At 33.5% G+C, this 20,869-nt stretch overlaps 1 protein-coding gene across 3 annotated transcripts in view; it reads left to right on the top strand.

The window, feature by feature from the left end:
* Positions 1–20,869, top strand: part of LOC145242990 (protocadherin beta-16-like) — a 161,568-nt gene that overhangs the window by 35,617 nt on the left and 105,082 nt on the right. For all 3 annotated transcript variants that reach the window (XM_080106117.1, XM_080106115.1, XM_080106116.1), the window contains exon 2: positions 6,266–8,697. In XM_080106117.1, coding sequence (XP_079962243.1) covers positions 6,340–8,697 — 2,358 coding nt within the window. In that variant the 5' untranslated portion in view covers positions 6,266–6,339. The remainder of the gene's footprint in view (positions 1–6,265; positions 8,698–20,869) is intronic.

Genomic DNA, 20,869 nt, shown 5'->3' with positions numbered 1-20,869 from the left:
GTGTATGGGGGAGGTGAAAAGTCTGAAGAAAAGGGGCCTTCTACCACAAAAAGAAGGAATGGACAGAAATGGTCTTGGAGGAATGACGGATTGGGTTGATGTAGGCTTATTGAAATAAGGAAAGCTATCCAAAACACAACCAAATACCAACATAACTCTGCGCCCTCCACCCTCACCCGTTTCATCTCTTTTGCATAGAAACTTATCGCCACTATAATTGTGGAGCAGGCAAAGAGTGGAACGTGTTCTTATCTGAATACCATCTTTGATGGTATGGCATGGTTCTGCCAAGTCCAAAATTTGTCTGACACAGAAGTGCCTGTATTAGGATGGCCGTAACTATTCTCATGGTATTCCCCCTCACTCTTTCCTTCATCTCTTTTTCTTTCTTCTGTTCTTGTCTCTTAATTCCAATTCAGAGCCAACCATTTTAAGGGTAAAGCAAGAAAAAGAATTTCTACTGCAATCATCTCAGCTTCATCTTCTTCTATATATTAATACGATAGCGTGTGTGATATTTTGTGTGTGAGGCTTACATCTTTTTTTTCTTAAGAGTGACTGTCGTTTAATTGTTATGACCTTCCATTTCTTGTAATAAATAATTTTAACAAGAATTCTTCATTAGTTCTGGTTTCAGTTTCGATTATAGCTGAAGGAACTCAATAGTTATATATATATATATATATATATATATATATATATATATATATATATATATATATATATATATATATTATATATATATATATATATAACTTGAGCTCCTTCAACTATAATCGTGGTGGACATGTTAAAAACACGAGGAGGTGGTAATCACTGCCCGACGTAGTTTTAACGGAATGAAAATGTGTCAAGATACTTACAAACTTTGTATTTTTTTTTTCAAACATATCTGATGAGATGTAACCACGAAAATTTTTAAATAATATAAAATTCAAAATTGTCTGGTTGATGTCGAAACAATTGTAATATCTGAAAAAACACAAATATGAGGTTATTTCGTCTTGTTGTTTTTAGTTTTTGCCAGTATATATATATATATATATATATATATATATATATATATATATAACACTACTTAATTTGCTCACATAAAATTAATATACGAAAGTATAGATTTATGCGTAAACTTTAAGTATTTACTTAAAAAGTGCTCAATACGTAGGTAGAGCTAATTAGTAATTTATAAAATATATATGGCGATTAAGCTACACTGAATATTCCGCGTTTCATCCACTCTAGGACTCTTCATTCCTAGAGTGGATGAAACGCGGAATATTCAGTGTAGCTTAATCACCATATATATTTTATAAATTATTATATATATATATATATATATATATATATATATATATATATATATGCTCGATTACCGAAATGTTAATCATGTTGCTTAATATTTGAGTCAACTCACATGGGTTAAATTCTTATTGCTATATGTACATTACCATTGGTTAATTGATTTTAAATATATTAAACCTTTGGAATAATCTCTTTTAATATATATATATATATATATATATATATATATATATATATATATATATACACACACATTTATTTTTTTAATAAGTTTTGGTTTCGGTTTTGATTCAAGCTGATGCACTCAAGTCATATGGATATATTTTTTTTTTATTTTTGAAATTGCAACTTCATAATATATAAAACTCGATAGGACATTGTCTCTATAATAATAAATACGAAATCTGCAAGAATTAAAATATCATATTCAAGCATACTTTATGACCGGGCTACACCGGGCGTCTCTGCTAGCTTAGATAAATACTTTTGCAGTTTTAACAAAAGAGCTACAATAATATCAGGGCGTCTCAATTTATGCTGAACATTTACAGAATGCCAACATCAATATATTACATAGGAATGAGTTCGCTGTGGAATTTTCACAGGTCCCGCTAGTTATTATTAAACACTTTGTGGCGCAAAGAAAATGCATTTTCCCTCATCTCAATCATTCTTCCACATTTTCTCTGACTAGCGAGGGGGAAAGGGGGGCAGCTTTGCCTAGTCGTAAAATACGCTTAAATATGATATTTTAATTTGTCCAGATTTCGTATATATTATTATAGAGTCCTGATTTAAAAAGTAAAGAAAAGTATTTGGGTGCCATCAGCTAGAATCGAAACTGAAAGCAAAACTGTAGCATTCAAAGCTGGTGATGTTACCACTGTACCAACGTGACATGAAATAACGTTATTTAGAAAGCCATTTTTAACATGGGAATGGGGGGGTTGCTTTGTAACTATTCTATGCTATTCAAATACAAATTATTTATTGAAAACCTGTATATTATCTATTTCAAAAACGTACCCTGATTTCATTGAAGTGGATTGACCTGTTAAAGGCCGTTAAAAATCCAATTCAATCAGCAGCGATATATATATATATATATATATATATATATATATATATATATATATATATATTATATATATATTACTTAAAAAATGTTACTGTTGCATGTTACGAATCAGATTTCTCATGAATGTTGGTATGGCTGGACCAACAATGGCGGGTACTTGTGCATCTATGCTACCGCGCTGAAATAACGTTATTATTTAGAAAGCCATTCTTAACATGGGGAGGAGAAGGAATTCTGTAACTATTTTTTACTTTCACCTAACAATTTAATAAGCAAAAATAACTGAATTTAACTTGAAAATACAATTAAAAAAAAAAAAAACAAAAAAAAACAATTTGAATAGGTTTCTGAGCGTTTTTAACGGAGCTTCGCATATTCCGTCAGCGACATCAGGTGCCCGTTGAGCCCGAGGGGACATTTACGAGAAATCCGGTTCATAATATGCACTTCCGGTTCGTACAACACTAGCATTTATTTTATTAATACGCCAAGAGATCAGGGGTTCTGGCGCATTGTACGAACCGGATTTTTCTTAAATGTCCGGTATGGCCGGATCAACAATGGTGGGTACTTGTACATTTACATTACCGCGCTGAAATAATAGCGTTATTATTTAGAAAGCCATTCTTAACATGGGGAGGGTGTTTTGTAATTATTCTGTACTTTCACGTAACAATTAAATAAATAAAAATATCGTAAAAACTTGTTTTAACTTGAAAATACTATTTGAAAAAGAAAAATTAATTTTAACAGTATATATTCTGGCGGCAATATTAGATGTCAGTCGAGTCCAAGTGGTTATTTACGAGAAATCCGGGTTTTAATATGCGCAATTATCGACTTCCGGTTCGTACAATGCACTAGTACGAGAGCAGGGTTCAATCCTCAGTAAAGTCATGCCAAAGACTAAAAAAAAATGGTAACCATCCCAAAATGCGTAAATACATTTTTGCACAAAAAAAAACAAAACAAAAAACAAAACAAAAGCAAAACAAAACAAAAAAAAACGACTAGTTTTTCCCATTGAATTTATAGTCAATATAAGTGCTGCTGATAATTGCGTAACACTTGCTTCGTTCTAAACGTTTCATCATGCAAACACCTTTCAAGGAGCATTCAAAGTCTATTAAGACAGAAGTAGGCCAATATGACAGATATTGTTTCTTAAATCTACTAGCATTTCACCCGGCGTTGCCCGGGTGTTTGGAGGTGTATGTTGAGCAAAAAAAAAAAAATTAAAAAAGCGGTCAATTTTTTTTAAACTTTGATCCCTATTATGACCCCTTAACATACATTGTTTTGGGCTCAAATTAAGTTATTAAGTTAGATCCATGTCTAAAGAACCTATATCTAAAATTTCAAGTGTTTATACCAAAAATTGGCGGAGGAGTCTGGTAGAGTTCTCAAAGGTCAAATCGTTGAACTTTGACCCCTTAACAGCCAAATTTCTGGCCGAAAACCGATCACCTCGATTTTCCCAAATCTCAGTACCCTGTATATCAAATTTCGAGTCTGTAGACTTAAAATTGACAGATTTATTGCGTAGGGAAATGTATACAGACACACACACACATACACACACATTCACTTTTATAGATATATAGATTATGATCGTCATAACGTTAGAGTTCTCTAGAGAGTCTTTTCAAATCTGCTAACCATTCATGGTGATTAAATTTTCCAGGTCCCGACAGTCCGTTATAAACCGTGGGTCACAAGTCGTCTATGTTCTCTACTGTAAAAGATGTCACCATCACGTGACTTCAACATTTATAAAGTCATAAAAGACCTTCTGATATCTTCAATGTGTTATGGGTGATACAACCATAATTATTACAATGAAAATCCTCATTATTTTCATCAAAATTGGAAATATTTTCGAATTTTCACTATTACGTAATTCGCCTATCTTTCACCCAACTATCTTTAAAAAGAATCACTTAAGGATTCCACTTTCATTTCGATACAACCATAACTATGATGAGGATCTTTGTTATTTTCGTCAAAATTGGAAATATTTTCACATTTTCACCAGCTATGGGCAAATAGCTTCACTGCCTTTGTGGATATCTTGAAAAAGGCAAAGGTTAAGACGAAAAATCCGGTTTAAAGTCCCAATAGACAGATGATGAAGCAGTGCAACAACTTTTCAGCAATCCTGCAGCTGTGCTGGCTCCAGCCACATTGGCTTGCCTCTCTGTCAGACTTTGCTAAACCAGAAGGGGGACTCTGGTAAATCTAGGTCTTCTTATCACTCACCCATACTTGCATCCAGAGAGGCAACTCCAACTTCGGCTTTATAACCAGAGCAAATACTGTAGTGCACCAGACTAGGCGCAGAATGTCATTGTCTCATTAGACAGAAGATTGCGATTACATCACACATAGTGAATGGGACCGTTCTCATGTGATGTCAGCCTGACACAAAACAAAAGAACAAACATGGCTGGATAATTTTTATGCACGTAAAAATACTTCAAAATATATGAATAATAATAAATAAATCTAATATATAAATGGCTATATGTCGGTCGGTCTGTCTGTCTGTCCGTCTCCATATTTTCAAACTCTATCTCCTCCGGAACTAAAAGTCGCAGGACACTGCTAAGGGACTCAAATGATTGGATTTTTTACAGGTCGTTATTTTATGGGTTTTTAGCCAATTAAAATTAAAAAAACAAAAAAACAAAAAAAAAAACAGCTGACTTTGGCATAAGTAAATCGGCTGGCTCCAAAGCATGCATATACATACATATTTTTAGCCTTTTTTTTTGTCTATTTGTTGATAGCTCAGACAGTAATGATGTATGTTGAAGTGCTAAATGTTTTGGTTTCGATTCCAGTTGATGGCACTGAAGTTATTTTTTTTAACTTTTAAAATCATTACTGTATATATATATATATATATATATATATATATATATATATATATTGGGTACAATATAATAATCAATAGAGAATTTGCTCTATAACATGTACAGAATCTGCATGAATTAAAATATATTTACTGGTATTTTATGACTAGGCAATGCTAGGTAGACAGCGAATATAATAGATATATGTCGTTTCATGTTTTTAATATTTGAAATGACTATGCATGTCCATATCATAATGTTTTGGGATATTAAGCTACAAGTTTTGTTATCTTCATCGTACTATTAGAGCACAGGGCGGAGTAAGTACTAGTGTGATTACAAGAATGGATGAACTAAGTTCAAGAAACTTCTGCTTATGACGCATGTCCAAGATGGTTTTTTTTCTTAGAGTCTCACGATATCAATATATGTAATAGAGACATGAAACGTTCAGGTCATGAATGCATAAGTTCAGTCATCATAACAATTTGTATATGAAGGTAGTTCCAAAAGTAAAGCCTTATTTATTTATTTTTTTCCACTTAAAAAGTTGAAGAACGACAAAAACGAGAGTGGTACCATTAAAACAGGCAACATTTTGTGCTCCAGAATTTATTTTTCTACATAGTCACCACCATTCTCAATACACTTTTGCCAGGAATTCGATGACACATCTCTGCTAAAGACGCACATCCATGACAGAGGCTGTTTTCTTGGAGTCTCACATCGTCAATATCTGCAACAGAGAGGTGAAACTTTCAAGTTATGAATGCATGTTCAGTCATCACGGCAATAGAATTTGCAATCTCCTCTGATCCATTTGAGCGGAATAAAAAAAAAATAGGAAGCATTACTTTTGGAACACCCTCCGTATATTATATTTTCAAATACGCATGGATTAGTCATCTACGATATGTTGATTTAAAAAATATTTTGGAAGAAAAAAAGATGGGAATAAGTCATCTGTAAAGATATTTGACTTTCTGATCTCATTGTTTTTTTTTCTTTTTTTTTTTCTTGTGTTTTTCAGATCTGCTGCAACCGACAATTTTAGGGTTGAATGGATTTTGTGTTTGTCTTTGGTGAAGGCCCAAGTTGAAGAAGATGTTTGTATCTGTATACTTGTTATTGTCTGTCCTCCACTTGTCCTTGTGCGTGGATCTAACCTACTACGTGGACGAAGGAAAAAGTCCCAACACTTACGTGGGCGACATAGCTGCTGATTCACACCTGATGGACAGAACTTCTTTACAAGACCGGAACTTGATCAGGTTCAGCCAGCTAGGAGAGAGCGTCCAGTTGTTTCGTATTGCCAAAAAGACAGGCAAACTGTACACATCCCAAACCCTAGATGTAGAGACGCTCTGCCGGAACAACAAGGAATGTTCGCAGATAATCAAAATTGCTGTCCATCAGGCAAAGACGTTCATGAAAATTCTTAAAGTTAAAGTCATTATAAAGGATATCAATGACCACCAACCAGAATTTCCCGAAAAGAAGGTCGAGATTGATTTTTCCGAGGGTGACGCAACGGGGATGAGGAAATCGATACCACATGCAATCGACAGAGATGCAGGGGTAATAAATTCAGAAATCACTTACGAACTGGAAAAGAATATGAATGACCCCTTTACTTTGTCAGTCTCTAAAAGTCTGGACGGCATCTCAAAACTTAGCATCGTTCTTGAAGAGCGACTTGACCGAGAGGTCCAGGATTCTTACTTGATACAAGTGATCGCCAAAGACGGTGGATCACCAGCTAAACAAAGCGTCCTCGACGTTCATATCACTGTTACAGATGTCAATGATAACGCGCCTGTCTTCTCGCAGGATATGTACAATGTTTCGTTCAGATACGAACATGAGCTTACGATGCCAGTTGCTATTATATCAGCGACGGATTCTGATTCGGACAAGAATAGCAAGATTTCTTATCAATTTAGTTCGAAAACTTCCGAACTTGCAAAGACGCATTTTATACTAAACGAAAACACTGGCGAAATTTTCTTACATAAAATGTTCTCATTGGGACAACAAAAGTTGACTTATAAATTATATGTTGAGGCCACTGATGAAGGTAGTCCTCCGTTAAGTTCGGTTGCAGTAGTTCTCGTCAATATAATCAATCAACAGAATAATCCACCTGTAATTAAGGTCGACTTCCTTTCAGAATTTTCAGATAATTCCGCAGCTATTTATGAGGATGTTCCCGTACGTAGTTTTATCGCATACGTCATGGTAACAGACCCCGATTTGGGGCCAAACGGAATGGTAAGTTGCGACCTCTTTAATGAAAAGTTTCAACTTTTAAGTATGGAAACCAAAGAATACAAGTTAATAGTTAAGAATCCATTGGATCGAGAACTCGAAGATCATCATGACATAAATATCAACTGTCAAGACAAAGGATCCCCTCCGCTCCATAGTGAGAGCAAATTTACTATAAAAATCATGGACGTCAATGACGAGAAACCACAGTTTTCTGAGGAGATATTTAAATTCTCAATCGCCGAGAACCAGAAATCAAATTTTCACGTCGGCTCAATTAATGCTACTGATCTCGATTTAGGGGCCGGTGGTCAGCTCACGTATTCCTTGCTGATAAATAACAATTACTTTTTACCGTTTCAAATCACTGATGACGGATTAATTTCGACTGTTATGTCGCTGGACTACGAGTTCCAAGCGATTTACAAGTTCAAAGTTTTTGTCAAGGACAATGGGATGCCTTCCTTGAACAACACGGCAGACGTGATTGTTGAAGTCCGCGACGAGAACGATAACGCCCCCTACTTCACGTATCCCAGCATTAACCCTTTTACTTTAGATGTCCTTTACTACCCACATCACACAAATAACATCACCGTTTTGAAAGCATCTGACATTGACAGTCGGGAAAACGCTTTTCTCAGATATGAGATAAAGGACGGCAACGACAAGCAACTGTTCACCATCAACCATTATACCGGTCTCTTGTCATTTAGCCGTGTGGTCACAAAACAGGACACTGGATCTTACAACCTCGAGTTTGTCGTTAAGGACAGTGGCACTCCAGTCCTCTCTGCGAGTGTCGATATGATTTTAAGACTGACTGTGAGCAACAAGACACTGAGAATAATAAATACGATAGACACGAAAAGCGATAAACGTATTAATCTTGTGCTAATGATTGTTATAGTGCTGGTTGCTGTGACAGTATCCGTGTCCATCACAGCCGCCATGTCAATATGCATCATCCGATGCAAGGATCGGAGGAGTGCATCGCGCAGAGACGCTGCCAATGCACCTTGCAAATGTATCTCCGAACATGGACATTACACATGTTCCTCACAACAGTCAACCTATTGGCCGGATGGATCCGGAACTTCCAAAGGAGACTGTGACTTATCTCGGATGCATTCGAGAGGATCCAGGAGAGATGGATCCTGCGGAAAGAAAATAATGGACGGCGGTGTCTATCAAGTAAGTGAGAATTTTGTTTATATTTCTTTGGGGGGGGGGGGGTTAAAAAAGAATAAAAACAGCAAAATGTATTCTTTTTTCAGACATTGGTGGGGAAAAAAGTGATTTCCTTTGTATACTATTTTTTCATGGAAATTGCTACAGACAAAGCATGAAGCCACTTGATGCACATCTTTTTATATATTTTGCTATATATAATGTTCAGATATTCTTGGTGAGTGTTACCGATGCGTCTTTCTGCTGTAAATCTCATTTCTTAAGCCTATATAGAATAAAAAAATAATTTTACTTATTGGAAACTCTCTCCATAAATAAGTTCTTTCTTCAATAAAACCTTGAAGAATACTCAGCAAAGTCTCCTTGTGTTTTCATGCTTGACTAGTTCATTCATCTTAGTTAAACAGAAGATCGCCGTCAACCACTAGCCTAGATCATCAAAACTTCATATAAACACTACTAAATTTTAAAATATACTCTAGCAAATTTTAAGGTTCTCATGGACCTTTGTATGAAATTTTTACTTGATTAAATAAATTGAAATAAGAAAAATGAGAACCATTGATATGTTCCCGTGCTATTTTTTCAAAGTATTATAAAGTAAAATTTTTTTTTTTTTATTTCGATTTATTTAATCAAGTTAAAATTCCATGCAAAGGTCACTAAGAACCTTCAAATTTGCTAGAATAACTTTTTAAATTTAATAATTCGAAATAAGAAAGACTATTTTTGTTTTAATTTATTTATTTTTAGCACACAATACATTATATCAGTATGAAATAGGTTAAACTCTAAAAAAAAAAAAACATTGTTTATGTCCGTTTTGGTAACAAAAATTAATCTAAATGCAAGCTAAACAAAGTTTGTTTCCTAAAGGCATTTTTCCGATATACTTTACCTAGTAGAATACCCGACAATAAATATAGCATCATTTTGAAATTTTAATGTTTTTTTTAATTCATTTTTAGAGAGGGTATGATACGATTTCGGTGGCACACCATTCATAAAAGATAAAGTCCTCCTGCTGCCTAGATTATATATTCTATAATTCATAATTGTAATAATTTAATAGTGCTGGATTTTACCAGCAAATACATATTACTAACACGCACACACACACACACCAATCGTTTTAAAAATATATTACTTCATGCAATTCGAAATTTAATGGTGAGCAATTGTTTTCTTTATTGGATGTTTTTGTATCTAACTTATTTTTAATTTTTAGGGCTGGTATAAGTAAAGGTGGGTGTATTTACTAGATGAAAGTATGTAGGTAAAAGTAAAGGTGGGTGTATTCACTAGATGTAAGTATGTAGGTAAAAGTAAAGGTGAGTGTATTCACTAGATGTAAGTATGTAGGTAAAAGTAAAGGTGGGTGTATTCACTAGATGTAAGTATGTAGGTATAAGTAAAGGTGGGTGTATTTAGTAGATGTAAGTATGTAGATATAAGTAAAGAAGGGTGTATTCACTAGATGTAAGTATGTAGGTATAAGTAAAGGTGGGTGTATTTAGTAGATGTAAGTATGTAGGTATAAGTAAAGGTGGGTGTATTTACTAGATGTAAGCATGTAGGTATAAGTAAAGGTGAGTGTATTTAGTAGATGTAAGTATGTAGGTATAAGTAAAGGTGGGTGTATTCACTAGATGTAAGTATGTAGGTATAAGTAAAGGTGGGTGTATTTAGTAGATGTAAGTATGTAGGTATAAGTAAAGGTGGGTGTATTCACTAGATGTAAGCATGTAGGTATAAGTAAAGGTGGGTGTATTTAGTAGATGTAAGTATGTAGGTATAAGTAAAGGTGGGTGTATTCACTAGATGTAAGCATGTAGGTATAAGTAAAGGTGGGTGTATTCACTAGATGTAAGTATGTAGGTATAAGTAAAGGTGGGTGTATTCACTAGATGTAAGTATGTAGGTATAAGTAAAGGTGGGTGTATTCATTAGATGTAAGTATGTAGGTATAAGTAAAGGTGGGTGTATTCACTAGGTGTAAGTATGTAGGTAAAAGTAAAGGTGAGTGTATTCACTAGATGTAAGTATGTAGGTAAAAGTAAAGGTGAGTGTATTCACTAGATGTAAGTATGTAGGTATAAGTAAAGGTGAGTGTATTCACTAGATGTAAGTATGTAGGTATAAGTAAAGGTGGGTGTATTCACTAGATGTAAGTATGTAGTTATAAGTAAAGGTGGGTGTATTCACTAGATGTAAGTATGTAGGTATAAGTAAAGGTGAGTGTATTTACTAGATGTAAGTATGTAGGTATAAATAGAGGTGGGTGTATTCACTAGATGTAAGTATGTAGGTATAAGTAAAGGTGGGTATATTCACTAGATGTAAGTATGTAGGTATAAGTAAAGGTGGGTGTATTCACTAGATGTAAGTATGTAGGTATAAGTAAAGGTGGGTGTATTCACTAGATGTAAGTATGTAGGTATAAGTAAAGGTGAGTGTATTCACTAGATGTAAGTATGTAGGTATAAGTAAAGGTGGGTGTATTCACTAATGTAAGTATGTAGGTATAAGTAAAGGTGGGTGTATTCACTAATGTAAGTATGTAGGTATAAGTAAAGGTGGGTGTATTCACTAATGTAAGTATGTAGGTATAAGTAAAGGTGAGTGTATTCACTAGATGTAAGTATGTAGGTATAAGTAAAGGTGGGTGTATTCACTAGATGTAAGTATGTAGGTATAAGTAAAGGTGGGTGTATTCACTAATGTAAGTATGTAGGTATAAGTAAAGGTGGGTATATTCACTAGATGTAAGTATGTAGGTATAAGTAAAGGTGGGTGTATTCACTAGGTGTAAGTATGTAGGTAAAAGTAAAGGTGAGTGTATTCACTAGATGTAAGTATGTAGGTATAAGTAAAGGTGGGTGTATTCACTAGGTGTAAGTATGTAGGTAAAAGTAAAGGTGAGTGTATTCACTAGATGTAAGTATGTAGGTATAAGTAAAGGTGGGTGTATTCACTAATGTAAGTATGTAGGTATAAGTAAAGGTGGGTATATTCACTAGATGTAAGTATGTAGGTATAAGTAAAGGTGGGTGTATTCACTAATGTAAGTATGTAGGTAAAAGTAAAGGTGGGTATATTCATTAGATGTAAGTATGTAGGTATAAGTAAAGGTGGGTATATTCACTAGATGTAAGTATGTAGGTATAAGTAAAGGTGGGTGTATTCACTAATGTAAGTATGTAGGTAAAAGTAAAGGTGGGTATATTCACTAGATGTAAGTATGTAGGTATAAGTAAAGGTGGGTGTATTCACTAATGTAAGTATGTAGGTATAAGTAAAAGTGGGTATATTCACTAGATGTAAGTATGTAGGTATAAGTAAAGGTGGGTGTATTCACTGGATGTAAGTATGTAGGTATAAGTAAAGGTGGGTATATTCATTAGATGTAAGTATGTAGGTATAAGTAAAGGTGGGTATATTCACTAATGTAAGTATGTAGGTATAAGTAAAGGTGGGTATATTCACTAGATGTAAGTATGTAGGTATAAGTAAAGGTGGGTGTATTCACTAATGTAAGTATGTAGGTATAAGTAAAGGTGGGTATATTTAGTAGATGTAAGTATGTAGGTAAAAGTAAAGGTGGGTATATTCATTAGATGTAAGTATGTAGGTATAAGTAAAGGTGGGTATATTCACTAGATGTAAGTATGTAGGTATAAGTAAAGGTGGGTGTATTCACTAATGTAAGTATGTAGGTAAAAGTAAAGGTGGGTATATTCACTAGATGTAAGTATGTAGGTATAAGTAAAGGTGGGTGTATTCACTAATGTAAGTATGTAGGTATAAGTAAAGGTGGGTGTATTCACTAGGTGTAAGTATGTAGGTATAAGTAAAGGTGGGTGTATTCACTGGATGTAAGTATGTAGGTATAAGTAAAGGTGGGTATATTCATTAGATGTAAGTATGTAGGTATAAGTAAAGGTGGGTATATTCACTAATGTAAGTATGTAGGTATAGGTAAAGGTGGGTATATTCACTAATGTAAGTATGTAGGTATAAGTAAAGGTGGGTATATTCATTAGATGTAAGTATGTAGGTATAAGTAAAGGTGGGTGTATTCACTAATGTAAGTATTTAGGTAAAAGTAAAGGTGGGTATATTCACTAATGTAAGTATGTAGGTATAAGTAAAGGTGGGTATATTCACTAGATGTAAGTATGTAGGTATAAGTAAAGGTGGGTGTATTCACTAATGTAAGTATGTAGGTATAAGTAAAGGTGGGTATATTCACTAGATGTAAGTATGTAGGTAAAAGTAAAGGTGGGTATATTCATTAGATGTAAGTATGTAGGTATAAGTAAAGGTGGGTATATTCACTAGATGTAAGTATGTAGGTATAAGTAAAGGTGGGTGTATTCACTAATGTAAGTATGTAGGTAAAAGTAAAGGTGGGTATATTCACTAGATGTAAGTATGTAGGTATAAGTAAAGGTGGGTGTATTCACTAATGTAAGTATGTAGGTATAAGTAAAGGTGGGTGTATTCACTAGATGTAAGTATGTAGGTATAAGTAAAGGTGAGTGTATTCACTAGATGTAAGTATGTAGGTATAAGTAAAGGTGGGTGTATTCACTGGATGTAAGTATGTAGGTATAAGTAAAGGTAAGTGTATTCACTAATGTAAGTATGTAGGTATAAGTAAAGGTGGGTATATTCACTAGATGTAAGTATGTAGGTAAAAGTAAAGGTGGTGTATTCACTAGGTGTAAGTATGTAGGTAAAAGTAAAGGTGAGTGTATTCACTAGATGTAAGTATGTAGGTATAAGTAAAGGTGGGTGTATTCACTAGGTGTAAGTATGTAGGTAAAAGTAAAGGTGAGTGTATTCACTAGATGTAAGTATGTAGGTATAAGTAAAGGTGGGTGTATTCACTAATGTAAGTATGTAGGTATAAGTAAAGGTGGGTATATTCACTAGATGTAAGTATGTAGGTATAAGTAAAGGTGGGTGTATTCACTAATGTAAGTATGTAGGTAAAAGTAAAGGTGGGTATATTCATTAGATGTAAGTATGTAGGTATAAGTAAAGGTGGGTATATTCACTAGATGTAAGTATGTAGGTATAAGTAAAGGTGGGTGTATTCACTAATGTAAGTATGTAGGTAAAAGTAAAGGTGGGTATATTCACTAGATGTAAGTATGTAGGTATAAGTAAAGGTGGGTGTATTCACTAATGTAAGTATGTAGGTATAAGTAAAAGTGGGTATATTCACTAGATGTAAGTATGTAGGTATAAGTAAAGGTGGGTATATTCACTAGATGTAAGTATGTAGGTATAAGTAAAGGTGGGTATATTCATTAGATGTAAGTATGTAGGTATAAGTAAAGGTGGGTATATTCACTAATGTAAGTATGTAGGTATAAGTAAAGGTGGGTATATTCACTAGATGTAAGTATGTAGGTATAAGTAAAGGTGGGTGTATTCACTAATGTAAGTATGTAGGTATAAGTAAAGGTGGGTATATTCACTAGATGTAAGTATGTAGGTAAAAGTAAAGGTGGGTATATTCATTAGATGTAAGTATGTAGGTATAAGTAAAGGTAGGTATATTCACTAGATGTAAGTATGTAGGTATAAGTAAAGGTGGGTGTATTCACTAATGTAAGTATGTAGGTATAAGTAAAGGTGGGTATATTCACTAGATGTAAGTATGTAGGTATAAGTAAAGGTGGGTGTATTCACTAATGTAAGTATTTAGGTAAAAGTAAAGGTGGGTATATTCACTAATTTAAGTATGTAGGTATAAGTAAAGGTGGGTATATTCACTAGATGTAAGTATGTAGGTATAAGTAAAGGTGGGTGTATTCACTAATGTAAGTATGTAGGTATAAGTAAAGGTGGGTATATTCACTAGATGTAAGTATGTAGGTAAAAGTAAAGGTGGGTATATTCATTAGATGTAAGTATGTAGGTATAAGTAAAGGTGGGTATATTCACTAGATGTAAGAATGTAGGTATAAGTAAAGGTGGGTGTATTCACTAGATGTAAGTATGTAGGTATAAGTAAAGGTGGGTATATTCATTAGATGTAAGTATGTAGGTATAAGTAAAGGTGGGTGTATTCACTAATGTAAGTATGTAATTAAAAGTAAAGGTGGGTATATTCACTAGATGTAAGTATGTAGGTATAAGTAAAGGTGGGTGTATTCACTGGATGTAAGTATGTAGGTATAAGTAAAGGTGGGTATATTGATTAGATGTAAGTATGTAGGTATAAGTAAAGGTGGGTATATTCACTAATGTAAGTATGTAGGTATAAGTAAAGGTGGGTATATTCACTAATGTAAGTATGTAGGTATAAGTAAAGGTGGGTATATTCATTAGATGTAAGTATGTAGGTATAAGTAAAGGTGGGTGTATTCACTAATGTAAGTATGTAGGTAAAAGTAAAGGTGGGTATATTCACTAATGTAAGTATGTAGGTATAAGTAAAGGTGGGTATATTCACTAATGTAAGTATGTAGGTAAAAGTAAAGGTGGGTGTATTCACTAATGTAAGTATGTAGGTATAAGTAAAGGTGGGTATATTCATTAGATGTAAGTATGTAGGTATAAGTAAAGGTGGGTGTATTCACTAATGTAAGTATGTAGGTATAAGTAAAGGTGGGTATATTCACTAGATGTAAGTATGTAGGTATAAGTAAAGATGGGTGTATTCACTAGGTGTAAGTATGTAGGTAAAAGTAAAGATGAATGTATTCACTAGATGTAAGTATGTAGGTAAAAGTAAAGGTGAGTGTATTCACTAGATGTAAGTATGTAGGTATAAGTAAAGGTGGGTGTATTCACTAGATGTAAGTATGTAGGTATAAGTAAAGGTGGGTGTATTCACTAATGTAAGTATGTAGGTATAAGTAAAAGTGGGTATATTCACTAGATGTAAGTATGTAGGTATAAGTAAAGGTGGGTATATTCACTGGATGTAAGTATGTAGGTATAAGTAAAGGTGGGTATATTCATTAGATGTAAGTATGTAGGTATAAGTAAAGGTGGGTATATTCACTAATGTAAGTATGTAGGTATAAGTAAAGGTGGGTATATTCACTAGATGTAAGTATGTAGGTAAAAGTTAAGGTGGGTATATTCATTAGATGTAAGTATGTAGGTATAAGTAAAGGTGGGTATATTCACTAGATGTAAGTATGTAGGTATAAGTAAAGGTGGGTGTATTCACTAATGTAAGTATGTAGGTATAAGTAAAGGTGGGTATATTCACTAGATGTAAGTATGTAGGTATAAGTAAAGGTGGGTGTATTCACTAATGTAAGTATTTAGGTAAAAGTAAAGGTGGGTATATTCACTAATGTAAGTATGTAGGTATAAGTAAAGGTGGGTATATTCACTAGATGTAAGTATGTAGGTATAAGTAAAGGTGGGTGTATTCACTAATGTAAGTATGTAGGTATAAGTAAAGGTGGGTATATTCACTAGATGTAAGTATGTAGGTAAAAGTAAAGGTGGGTATATTCATTAGATGTAAGTATGTAGGTATAAGTAAAGGTGGGTATATTCACTAGATGTAAGTATGTAGGTATAAGTAAAGGTGGGTGTATTCACTAGATGTAAGTATGTAGGTATAAGTAAAGGTGGGTATATTCATTAGATGTAAGTATGTAGGTATAAGTAAAGGTGGGTGTATTCACTAATGTAAGTATGTAATTAAAAGTAAAGGTGGGTATATTCACTAGATGTAAGTATGTAGGTATAAGTAAAGGTGGGTGTATTCACTGGATGTAAGTATGTAGGTATAAGTAAAGGTGGGTATATTGATTAGATGTAAGTATGTAGGTATAAGTAAAGGTGGGTATATTCACTAATGTAAGTATGTAGGTATAAGTAAAGGTGGGTATATTCACTAATGTAAGTATGTAGGTATAAGTAAAGGTGGGTATATTCATTAGATGTAAGTATGTAGGTATAAGTAAAGGTGGGTGTATTCACTAATGTAAGTATGTAGGTAAAAGTAAAGGTGGGTATATTCACTAATGTAAGTATGTAGGTATAAGTAAAGGTGGGTATATTCACTAATGTAAGTATGTAGGTAAAAGTAAAGGTGGGTGTATTCACTAATGTTAGTATGTAGGTATAAGTAAAGGTGGGTATATTCACTAGATGTAAGTATGTAGGTATAAGTAAAGGTGGGTGTATTCACTAGATGTAAGTATGTAGGTATAAGTAAAGGTGGGTGTATTCACTAGGTGTAAGTATGTAGGTAAAAGTAAAGGTGAGTGTATTCACTAGATGTAAGTATGTAGGTATAAGTAAAGGTGGGTGTATTCACTAGATGTAAGTATGTAGGTATAAGTAAAGGTGGGTATATTCATTAGATGTAAGTATGTAGGTATAAGTAAAGGTGGGTGTATTCACTAATGTAAGTATGTAGGTATAAGTAAAGGTGGGTATATTCACTAGATGTATGTATGTAGGTATAAGTAAAGGTGGGTGTATTCACTAGGTGTAAGTATGTAGGTAAAAGTAAAGATGAATGTATTCACTAGATGTAAGTATGTAGGTAAAAGTAAAGGTGGGTGTATTCACTAGATGTAAGTATGTAGGTATAAGTAAAGGTGGGTATATTCACTAGATGTAAGTATGTAGGTATAAGTAAAGGTGGGTATATTCATTGGATGTAAGTATGTAGGTATAAGTAAAAGTGGGTATATTCATTAGATGTAAGTATGTAGGTATAAGTAAAGGTGGGTGTATTCACTAGATGTAAGTATGTAGGTATAAGTAAAGGTGGGTGTATTCACTAGATGTAAGTATGTAGGTATAAGTAAAGGTGAGTATATTCACTAGATGTAAGTATGTAGGTATAAGTAAAGGTGGGTGTATTCACTAGATGTAAGTATGTAGGTATAAGTAAAGGTGGGTGTATTCACTAGATGTAAAAGTTTACAAAAATATGATGCCCTACATTACTCTCTATGTTACCTAGAATATACATTCCAAAATTTATAATGATCCATTCATTAGTTTAGATTACCCTGTACATACGAGGTGCCTTCAATAAGTTTCCAGACATTTTTTTGTACAAGTGTTTAAAATTGTTGTAGATTCTTGAAAATTCAATATGTTATTGCTATACATCTTATGAGATGACTGATCAATTTTTATGGTTCCGGGTTCAAATGAACATCTACAGAAAGAATTAGAATACAACCTACTAAAGCCTGATTGTCACAGCTGGTGAATTTTAAAAATGCAATATGGACGTGAGAACACTTTAGAAGAACAATCTATATATCTATAAAAGTGAATGTGTCTGTGTGTGTGTGTGTGTCTGTCTGTCTTTTCCTTCGCAATAACTCTGTTAATTTTCAGTCTACAGACTCGAAATTAAATATATAGGGTACTGAGATTTTGGGAAAATCGATGTGATCGGTTTTCGGCCAGAAATTTGGCTGTTAAGGGGTCAAAGTTCAACGATTTGATCTTTGAAAAACTCTACCAAACTCCTCCGACAATTTTGGGTCTAAACACTTGAAATTTTAGATAGGTTCCTTGGACTTGGATCTAACTTAATAACTCAATTTGAGCCCAAAACAATGTATGTTAAGGGGTCATAATAGGGGACAAAGTTAAAAAAATTGACCGTTTTTTTTTGTTTTGTTTTGTTTTACTCAGCATACACCTCCGGGCAACGCCGGGCACCCATGCTAGTATGAAATAAAATTTTGCTTTAAACTTGGAAAAAAATGCCACAGAAACGTATGGAATGCTTCAGACTGCTTTTGGACTATCTTGTATGAATTGACCATCAGTTTTTGAATAGCATAAGAGATTCAAGGAAGGCAGGGAGTCTTTGAGAAATGATGAGAGGTGTGGAAGGAGTAAGAAAGTCAGAACACCAGAATTGATTGGCCAAATAAAGAATTGCATGGATAAGGAGTAAGTGCATAGTTTGATGTCAGTGTGAGCATTGTACACACAATTATTCGTGAAGAACAAAATATGCGGAAGATTTGCACAATGTTTGTTCCGAGGATGCAGTCTTCAACTCCATCCTTGTCACAGACTATTTAACCAAGATAGATATCAAGACAGTTCCTCACCCTCCCTATAGTCCAGACCTTGATCCCTGTGACTTTTATTTATTCCCTAAGGAAAACCTTAGAAGCTGTCGTTATGAGACATGTGAGGAGATGAAAGAGGCTGTGATGAGAGACACACTCACATGAGGACTTTCATGGGGAATTCCAGCAGGTGTTGGAACGGTACAACAAGTGCATTGCAGCTGGAGGAGATTACTTCGGAGGGGACTAGAGTTATATGTGTGTACTGTCGATACAAGAGTCCATACGAAAAAAGTCTGGAAAAGGCACCGTGTATATATCTATATACATATACCTAATATCAGATAGAAATATACTAGGTCATTTTTTTTTTTTTTTTTTTGAAGTGAAACAGGTGAACTTTTATGAAGTAAATATTTTAATAGTTGTATTTTTTTTTTTTTTAATTTTTTAGTTTTTTTCTTTCTTGGAGATATAAAACAGATAATATTCGAAAACATTTTTTTCTTCAATTTAAATAGGAAATGCAATAAAAAAATTTCCCTCTTTTATTTAACTAGGCGGTAATGATCACCCACTTCCAAACAAGATAGTATTTTTTGAAAATATTATCTTGTTCGAATGCTGCTGGGTGCCCTGGAAGTGGGTGATTATTTTGGTAAACAAACTTATATGTGAAATTAATCATCCAATGTAAAATATTGAATTTTGTTTTTGTTTTTTAAATTCTCCAGAAAATTATTTAAAATATTAAACACCAGCTGTATGCATCCGGCATTACCTGTGATGCAGGGAAATCATGTCATTCTTTTATTTTTGTTTGTACATTTTTAAACCTAAGGTACACAACTCCTATTATATTATTCAATTTAAAATGTAGTTTTATTTTTTTTAATGAATATTTTAAAGTGTTTCACATGAATAGTTGTCTGGGTTGGCATAAGTAATTTATCAAGTAAATTGTAGCTAAGTAAGTTATTGCTGTATTCCTGTTAAAGGGTCACAACATTAAGGTGAAAGAGTCCTGGTATTCACTATGAGCGGTTAAACACATAGAGCCAGACGAATCCAAATTATCACGAATATAGGGGTGTTTACTACCCTCAGAACAGTAATAACATGTTACAATAAGAAAAATTAAAAATTGGCTAGTTATAAGCAAAGATCGATAAAATACTATTCGTGTCTGCCTGATTTTGAAAGTCCGACAAGATAACTTTATATGTTAGATTACTTTTTTTTTTTTTTTTTTACTAAACTCAATTTCCTCCAGTTTTACATGAAGTCTATAATGCAAAAGAGTATTACACGCTTTGCTGAAAGCAAAGTACAAAATGCTAATACAATTCCCTTCAGATATTCCGCTGTAGATTTACATGGAATCAAAAAAATGGAATTTTGCAGAATTGCATATTTTTCTATATTGGATAGATTTTTTTTTTTTTGCTTATTTATGCATAATGATATTTACAAATCTTAACCTTGAATTATTATAGTAGATTAAGTACAAAGAATATTGAGTGAGGATTGATCTAAAAACTATTTTTTTTTTTCCAATATGCCGGCTTACAAAACATTGATCTACAGTGTAGCAGCTCTGATGTCAGTATCAAAATTTCCATCTAACAATAATGGAGACTTGGTGTCAGTTTTTATCTAAACCTAAGTGACAATTCTAAAGAATATTACATGGCATTTTGAAATTTGCTTGAAATCTCACACACTTGGAACTATGTCAGATTTTAATAATAGCAGGGACACCTGGTGTTCCCAGGGACCATAAAAAACTAAACGGAAGGTGTTAAGTTGCCAAGAGGGTCAAAATTGAAAAATTGGTATGTGGGGATCGTCGGATTTTTATCTGTTTGCTAACTGTTCCACAATTGCGCATGCATGAATGGTTCCCATGACAGATTCATTATGTTAAAAATAAGTAGGTTTGAAAACATGTCTTAAAGATCGTATAAATCCAGCTAAACATCTACAGCATGTCAACTTCAATATATGTATGTATGTATGTATGTATATGTGTATATGTGTGTGCGTGCATATATATGCCTGTATGTTTGCATGTACAAGGTGTATATATGTGTGTGTGTGTATGTAATTGTATGTATGTATGTGGATATATATATTTG

This window comes from Euprymna scolopes, chromosome 21 (genome assembly GCF_053919585.1).
Source record: "Euprymna scolopes isolate OS-2025 chromosome 21, ASM5391958v1, whole genome shotgun sequence".
NCBI classification, from domain to species: Eukaryota; Metazoa; Mollusca; class Cephalopoda; order Sepiida; family Sepiolidae; genus Euprymna; species Euprymna scolopes.
Note: the sequence above shows the minus strand (reverse complement) of the source record. Positions and strands in the feature narration are given on the sequence as shown.